Raw genomic sequence first — 9073 nt, forward strand, 5'->3', positions numbered from 1 at the left:
ATCTGTTTACTCTATAGAAAATCCCCCCCCCCGCGGTTAGGGTCGCCGCGTAGGGCCCCATAGGGTAAGGCCCGGTTCCCCCTCCCCCAGCGGTTAGGTCCGCCCGGTTTCCCCCTCCAAAAGTGGTCCAGAACTCCTATAGCTATCCTACTCACCTTACCATTTTCAAAATGTGAGCCCAAAGGATTATTAGCCTGGAAGTCATCATAAAATAAAAACAAAGGAAAATGATTACCACTAATTATAAGATCAGCAATTCTATCTTTCCAAGCCTGTCCTTGAATAAAATTAGTCATGTATCCCTCTGGATGTGATACAAGAAAATTCACATAATCTTTGACAGATGCTAGGACTCCTGGTTTCTCAAAAAAGTTCCTCAATGTATCTCTCAATGGAATAAATAAAGCCTTTACAGGAACAGGATCAACATGACCGGGTCCTAAATCGTCAGTCACCAACAATGATTTCTTTGGGCTCTACCGAGGAACCATCTTCTTTTATTTCTTTAAGTCGCAAAAACTCTGAAGACAAACCGTCAAAAGAATTCTGCAAAACTTCCAGATAATTGTCTACTATAATCATAGCACTAGCTAAAAGATTCTTACTTGCTAGCTGTGATTTGACAAAATCTCTTACTCTAGACACATTGAGACTAACCAACTCATTTACTTTGTCTACAAGAACTTGCACATGATTTCTAGGAATATTTGGAATTGCATACATTTCCTTAATGAATGACATAGCATTGTATTTTATTTGCTTCTTAAGATCATCTATTAGGTGTACAAATGAATAATCCAATTTTTTCAGCTACATTCAGGGTTTATTTTAAAAGAAAGTAAATGAAATTGTTCAATCAAAGTATTCGCCGTTTCTATAACTTTAAGCCATCTTTCAGGCAACTGATGAATTCCATCTCGGAAAAATGTTACATCTTTGGATACGATAAAGCCATTTTCGGATCTCATCCACTGTTTGGAAGTGCATATCGGACAAGGCGTGTTGCATCGACCGGAACAAGTGGTAATCGGATGGAGCAATATCTGGTGAATACCCCGGGTACTGCAAGACGTCCCAGCCAAGACTCATTATAGTGTCTTTTGTATTGGAAGCAATGTGTGGCCTGGCGTTGTCATGCAACAATTTCACTGGACGTTCTCCTTTGCCAGTATACGGGCGTTTTCGTTCCAATTCTTGACTCAAGCAGATTAATTGACGTTGGTAGCAGTCCGCAGTAACTGTTTCGCCCGGTTCCAACAACTCATAATAAAGCACGCCCTTGATATCCCACCAAATGCAGAGAAGAACCTTCTTTCCGAAGCGATTGGGTTTTGCGACCGATTTTGATGATTCGCCGGGATTTACCCATGACTTTCTGCGTTTCGGATTGTTATAGAGTCCATTTCTCACCGCCCGTAAGGATTTTCCACAAGAAAGACTTCCGACGCTGCTTATTGAGAAGAGAAAGACACGCTGCCACTCGTTGACTTTTGTTGGTTTCAGTGAGTTTATGCGGAACCCATTTTCCTACTTTCTGGATCTTTCCCATCTCATGTAGGCGTTTGGAAATCGTTTGCTGCGTTACTCCCAACTGTTCTGCAAGCTCTTTTTGCGTTTGTGCCGAATTCTCAGCGAGCAGTTTTCCAAATCTTCGTTGTCGCGCTTCCGAGGGCCTTCAGGGCGTTGTTTGTCGATTAGACTAAAATCACCGCTTTTAAACCGCTAAAACCAAAATGCGCACACATCGTACGATACAACGCCTTCGCCGAGAAAGGAGCAAATCGATTCGCACGCTCTTGTAGCATTTTTTCCTTGCTGGAATTCGTAATGAATGCAGTGTCGGATATGCATCTTATCTGTTGCCATTTTCGACTGTACTGAACTGAATACTTTTGAAGGTTACGTTGGGCCTTTCGCCAAACTATATATTCTTTTTAATAGTTATATGTCAACATTGTATAAACACAAAAGAGCGGGAAAATCTATTCAATTTAAAATTGATTTCATAACTGCTTAAAATACTTTGGATTATTCATTTGTACACCTAATACATTCAGTGAAAAATTTGGTGGAGAAGTTGATAGATTGGAAATATAGATTTTGTCCAAAAGAGCATTATCATTATCATGGATATCAGAAGAAATCATATTTTCAGTTGAAGAAGTTTGAGTTTTATAATGCAAAGAATCAATATAAGTCTTTGAAGTTGATGGAGTTTGAGTTTTGCAATACAAAGAATCTGCATAGATCTTTGAGGTTGAAGGAGTTTGACTTTTGCAGTACAAAGGATCTACATGGGTTTTGCAACTGATACGGACTGTTTGTCGGTTAGGTGGCACCTTCGCTCGTTTGCTAGGGCGCCTGCGAGCTTGTACGCTCTCCGCCGTGTTCTCCGGTCTGATGGTCCTCGGGAACGGGCGGTTAAGACACTTGCGTTCTTTCAGTTCAGACTTTATTATTATTAGTATTGAGGCTTACGCCTCTTACAGTGACTTCCTCGTAGGAATATCGCAACCGAACTAACTTTGTCTCGTGCGCTGCGTGCGCCTCTCGATAACTAACGGCGAGAAGGGGGGGAGGGCCGCGCATGATCAGGCTGCGCCAGCTAATGGTTTCGCACACGACCGCGAAGGGCCTCATGGCCCAAATCAACTTACTAATGCTTTAACAAAGCCGCCCGCCTTGAAGGGTTCCCCTTCAATTCACAGGTGACAAGAATGCCTTGGAAAATGCTCTAACAAGCCTAGAGCGATAGCTAACAGGCATAGCTAATCAAATAAAATATCGTGTTTAACTCAATTCAATGAAAGCGGGGTTATCATAACAATACATATGCTTATAATGTAATGTGTAACTAAGCTTACATCTACGCGTGACTGATTAACAGAATATATATGAACTTATAAGGTAAGGCTTGTAACGCAATTAATTGACACAACATATGACTGCTTAATTGTAGAGGCAATATAGCCAATCTAGCCAACGGTCTGTCGTATGATCCCTTGCTAGTTCTAACCGTAGCTGAGCGCGCTATTCCATCAGTTCCCGAATGAACTCGCTCCACTCGTCCGGTTAGCCAGTGTAGTGGTGCTAATCCCGGCTGTTTTATTAGAACCAATCGACCAGGTTCCAGCTGCAATCCCTTGGAACGTTGCCATTTGTGGCGCTCCTGAAGGGAGTTTAAGTATTCCTTACTCCACCTCGACCAAAAGTGTTGTTGCATATGTTCTATCAATTGCCATCGTGTCAATCTATTTATATTAACATCAAGTAGCTGCGTACTCGGGAAACTATTCAAAGGAGCCCCGGTTAGGAAGTGCCCCGGGCTTATATATGACATGTCGTTGGGATCGGAGCTCAAAGGCACGAGAGGTTGAGAATTTAGAATGGCTTCGATTTCGCACAAGATCGTCTGCATTTCTTCAAAGGTTATGTGGTGTCCACCAATTATACGAGCCAGATGGAACTTAGCTGATTTGACAGCCGCCTCCCAAAGGCCACCAAAGTGAGGCGCGTTGGGAGGGATGAAGCTCCATTGCGTGTGATGATCGCGTAAAAAGTATTCGATAAACGTTTGCACCTGGTTTGTTGACAAAAAATCGTACCATTCCTTCAATTGTCTTTGAGCTCCGACAAAGGTAGTAGCGTTATCCGAATACATGCACGCCGGTTTGCCTCTCCTGGATATGAGCCTTTTGAGAGCCGCAAGGAACGCGTCGGTGGTAAGATCGCCCACCACCTCTAAATGTATCGCTTTTGTTGCTAAACAAACGAACACGGCCACGTAGGCTTTGCGATTGCGCGAATTGCGTCGATTTCCTTCTCGCAAGGTCACTGGCCCGGCATAGTCGACGCCGCATTGCGAAAGTGGTCTAGAAACCGCGACTCGAGGAGTGGGTAGATTACCCATCAGTGCTTCGGATGATGTTGGTTTCGCCCTGAAGCATGTAATACATTTGTTTATAATACTACGAGTAGCGGATCTTAAAGATAACGGCCAGAATCGTTGGCGAACCGCGGCCATAGCGGCTTGCAGGCCGCAATGCATGTTACGTAAGTGCTCGTATTCTATAATGCGTCGGGTTAGCGCGTGATTTCGTGGTAGGAGTATCTGATGGCAGGCATCGAAAGATAATGCCGAGTTTTTCAATCTGCCGCCTACCCTTATAAGCCCGTCATCATTCATGAAAGGGGACAAAGAGATCAGCTTGCTCGCGCTACCGAGGCTACGTTTTTGTTTTAGGTTTTCGTAATCAGTCGAGAAGACTTGTACTTGTATTGTTTTACATAGAATATCCAGAGAGTGAGAATTCTCGTCCGGGGATATTTCTACAGTGAAAGGTTTTTTGTTTTTTGGTTTGAACACTCTCGAACAATAGGCTAAGATTCGGCAAATCTTATTTAAGTTAGAAAATTTGTCGATGAGTTCGTTTACGAAATTAGAACTTGAAGAGGCTATTATCGCGCAAGTTATTTTTTGTTCAGGCATTCCCGTCTTTAGTAAACTAAAGTTGCCGCTAGGCCATTGACTTTCTGGCGATGTAAGGTAAGAAGGGCCTTGCCACCATAATCGCGAGTGCGTTAATTCAATAGGAAGCATCCCTCTCGAGATGATGTCGGCCGGGTTGTCGGCAGACCTAACGTGTCGCCAACTTGGGATTTCTGTTAACCTTTGAATCTCTCCTACTCGATTGGCAACGAAGACTGACCATCGACGCGAAGGAGAAGTTATCCAGTTCAACGCTATGATGGAATCTGACCATAGACATATTTTAATGGCCCTTGTATCTATTGACAATTTGATCTTATCAAACGTTTGTGACAGCAATAATGCCGCCGCCAGCTCGAGGCGTGGCAAGGAAACCGCCTTAAGAGGGGCTACGCGGGATTTAAGCCCGCTGCAGACGATGCTATTTTTCCTGCTGGATTGCTTGCAATCTAATAAATTACTATCGTTGCACCACTCAGCACTCAGGATCCCTAGTAATTTACTAAATCGCAAGCAATCCAGCAGGAAAAATAGCATCGTCTGCAGCGGGCTTTAGAGAACAGGAGATGCGAAACGTATTCATTCGGGCTCATCTGTGTGCGGACGTATACGCAAGCGCCATACGCGCGTTCACTCGCGTCACAGAAACCGTGTATTTGCACGAGCTCTGGTTCGAATTGATGCTTGACTTGCCTAGGGACCGATAGCTGATTGAGATTGGTAAACTGCAGTTTTATTTGTGACCATCTCTCATGAATCTCCTGGGGAATGGATTCGTCCCAATCTACTCCTGCCCGCCATAAGTCCTGTAATACTAATTTCGTGAGTACGGTAATAGGGCCTATTAAACCTAAAGGGTCAAATAGTTTGGAAACTTCTGATAATATGGATCGCTTCGTCAAGACTCCTGGGGATTGTTCAGGGTTAAAAGAAAAACGGAATACGTCGTCGCGTTGGTCCCATGCGATGCCCAAAACGCGAAAGCTACCTTCTTTGTCGAGAGTTACGAGACCATCGATATGACCGTCGACTCCCTTTAATAAATCCGGACAATTAGAGCCCCATTTGCTTAGTTCGAAAGATCCTGACTTTAGTATCCGTATTATTTGGTCACGAATGTTTATTGCCTCTGTTTTAGAGTCTGCTCCGGTGAGCAGATCGTCGACATAAAAATCGCGCTTTATACGAGAAGCCCCAAGTGGGAATTCTTTCTCTTGTTGATCCGCAAGATCCACGAGGCATCTTGTTGCTAAAAAGGAGGCCGCCGCCGTGCCATATGTAACCGTGACCAACTCGAACGCCTGCACGTTGAATGCCTTGTCGTCACGCCATAATATTCTCTGCAACCTTGTTTGCGACGGGTCTATCAATATCTGGCGGTACATTTTTACCACATCGGCCACTAATACGTATCGGAACGTACGAAATCTTAAAAGAATCGATGTGAGGTCCTCCTGCACGACCGGCCCTACCATCATTGAATTGTTTAATGATATTCCGCTATCGGATTTGCATGATGCATCGAAAACCACTCGAAGTTTGGTACTTTTAGCGTTTTCTTTTACTACGCAGTGATGAGGCATGTAGTACGTACCGGGCTCGTGTAAAGAGGTTTCTATTATTGGCCGCATGTGCCCTAAAGTCGCGTATTCGCGTATGACCTTTGAATATTGTTCTTTTAACTGTGCGTCCCGATCAAAACGTCTTTCTAAGGCATGCAGTCTATTTAGTGCTATGGTTCGCGACTCGCCTAGCTCTGCATATATTTCTTGTTTGATCGGTAAATGAACTATGTATCGACCCTGGTCGTTTCTAGTCGTCGTCTCTACGAAATGCTTCTCGCAGCGTTGTTCCTCAAGCGTATACGTTTTAGAACTGTCGCGAAATTCGTCGATTTTCCAAAACCTATGGAGCTGTTCGTGCAAGTCGGAATTGCTAACAGAGGCGCAAAGTGACGCCACTCGTTGTAGGTGCGCTGGATGATTGATTAACCTGCCTGCTAGAATCCACCCTAATTTCGTCTTTTGTAGTATTGGGTGTTCGTGTGTCGCTCGGATCTGTCCTACACACAGCGTGTTCCAGAACGTTTCTGCACCTATTAACACATCTATCTTGGATGAAATGTGGAACTTAGGATCCGCTAATGGGAGATTGCGAGGAAGTTTAAATTCCGATCGCTTCATTGTAAATACGGGAAGGTCGTCAGTAATTCGATCGACTACGATGCAATCGATGACGACTGAAAAGGTGTTTATACGTGAAAGGATTTTGATTTGGATTGCTTGCGTGGATTGAGCCGTAGTACCGCTTATTCCTGATACCGACATATTCATTACTCGAGGGACTAATCCTAATGTGTTTAGGAAATCCTTTGTTACGAAGTTAGCTTGGGATCCCGAATCGAGAAGAACTCGGTTAGAGTGTTGCGAGCCACCTTTACCTATCGCGATTACAATAGCTGTGGACAGAAGAGCCTATTGGTTACAGGCGGAATTAGAAGAGTGCGTCACCACAACGCTAGCCATATTAGGCGTGGGACTTGCGTCCGTCTTGGTCTCTTGTTTAGAAGCCTCAGTAGACTCACTTTGATTAGGCAGCGCGGCTTGAATGTGTAGCAATGTGTTATGCCTTTTAGAACAAATCCTGCAGTTCCCGGACGGGCATTTAACAGCGGTATGAGTAGTTGATCGCAGGCAATTTAAGCAGATTTTGCGAGAGCGCGCATTCTCTATGCGCTGATTGACCGAGAGTGCTAAGAATTGCTTGCATTGATGAATGGCGTGTTCGCCTTTACAAAAGTTACATTTCACATTGACTGATGTATGACAAGATGTCTTTTGTTTGTTATTCGCGTGTGATCTAGAGCCAGCACCTTTACCTTTTACGCTGTTTGCTTGTTGTGCCGATTCGAGAACCTGACAGTGACTAGATAGAAACTCGAAAAATTGTTTGATTGTTGGCAGCTCATCGCCTGCCAGTGACCTTTGCCATTCTCGAGCAGTATTCGCGTCGAGTTTAGCACTAAGTAAGTAGATTAACGGATCGTCCCAACTATCCGTCGGGCGTTTTAATGCCTTCAACGCTTGAAGATGGCGTGCCGCCCCGTCCACGATTTGCCGTAGTTCTAACGCATCCTCCTTATTCATAGTCGGCAGTTCGATTATGGCTTTTATATGTTTTTGGATTATGACGCGCTTGTTGTCATACCTAGTTTTTAGTAAATTCCACGCGACCGTATAATTGTCTTCGGATATTTCGAGAGAACTTATTATTTTATGAGCGTCGTCGCTAGTTGCGGCTCTTAAGTATTGTAACATATGTACAGCGCTGAGGGAAACGTTAGAATGAATAACGGATCGAAAGGTGTCCCGAAAGGGGAACCATTCGTCATACCTTCCCGTAAATTTCGGAAGGTCAAGCTTGGGTAATCGCATGATTAACGACGGGCGCGACGTATCGAGCGAGTTCGATGTTGTCGGGGAAGGAATATCACTGTCACGCGACACGCTCGGAGGTCCTAGTAAGTATCGTATTTTGGAAGCCAACTCGTAGAACGCATCCTCGAAAGTAGTTCTGTCGGTAGCTTCTGCCTCGTTTAATAATTCTATTTGCGTTTGCAACTTGGTATATTCGGCCCAATATTGTTCGAGCCTGAATTTGCGTTCCTCGAGTTGTGCCCTTACCGTCCGCGTAACTTCTTGAACAGAATCTACGTACGTTTTTATTCGCGTGCAGGATGACTTTACTGTGGTGCGACATTTTTTCAATTGAACAATGTCGGCTTCGCTACCCATTTTGAATAGCTAACGCAACGAGAATGAATCTACGCTAGGTCTTTGGTTAAGATTATATCGAATGAGTGTCTCTCACGTGTAGTACCGAAGGTGGTTCACCACGAGCCCAGATACAATGGAAAGTGTGGCGCGCAGACGCGTCGCGTAATGGCTGCGTCTCTAGAAGCTTCTCGAAGGATTCCAACGTCGTTCCGTGTCCGCCGAAGTTGCTCGAAGCTTCACGAAGGCTCCCTGCGTAATCCCGTATGTCCGCCGAAGTAGCTAGAAGCTTCCCGAAGGATCCCTGCGTGGTCCCGTATGTCGGCCGAAGTATCGCCGAGTGGACGGTCCTCCTCTGTCAGTAGAGAACCCTGCTTTAAGCCTGAATGGCCGTTGAGACGACGTGTCGTTACGTCTTTTGGTTGCGGATCCGCGCCGATCCCCTCGTTGGAAACCGCGTTGGATCGTTGATGAATGTCGAGTGGCAGATGACCGATGTCGAATCTGCCGACTGTGCTCGACTGGATTCGGTTGCTTACGCCCGGTGAATCCGGCTCGAAGGACCAATGTTTGTCGGTTAGGTGGCACCTTCGCTCGTTTGCTAGGGCGCCTGCGAACTTGTACGCTCTCCGCCGTGTTCTCCGGTCTGATGGTCCTCGGGAACGGGCGGTTAAGACACTTGCGTTCTTTCAGTTCAGACTTTATTATTATTAGTATTGAGGCTTACGCCTCTTACAGTGACTTCCTCGTAGGAATATCGCAACCGAACTAACTTTGTCTCGTGCGCTGCGTGCGCCTCTCGATAACTAAC

The 9073-nt window shown here is 45.0% G+C and overlaps 1 protein-coding gene across 2 annotated transcripts in view; it reads right to left on the bottom strand.

The window, feature by feature from the left end:
* Positions 1 to 250: 250 nt before the first annotated feature.
* Positions 251 to 9073, bottom strand: part of LOC105556240 — a 9787-nt gene continuing 964 nt past the window's right edge. Inside the window, exons 2-3 of one of the 2 annotated variants that reach the window (XM_012003323.1) lie at positions 2052 to 2319; positions 251 to 777 (exon numbers count right to left, since the gene is read on the bottom strand). In XM_012003323.1, coding sequence (XP_011858713.1) covers positions 448 to 777; positions 2052 to 2319 — 598 coding nt within the window. In that variant the 3' untranslated portion in view covers positions 251 to 447. The remainder of the gene's footprint in view (positions 778 to 2051; positions 2320 to 9073) is intronic. The other variant, XM_012003322.1, reaches the window with a different exon arrangement.

Source organism: Vollenhovia emeryi, unplaced genomic scaffold (genome assembly GCF_000949405.1).
Source record: "Vollenhovia emeryi isolate VEMERY1.0 unplaced genomic scaffold, V.emery_V1.0 DF940188.1, whole genome shotgun sequence".
NCBI classification, from domain to species: Eukaryota; Metazoa; Arthropoda; class Insecta; order Hymenoptera; family Formicidae; genus Vollenhovia; species Vollenhovia emeryi.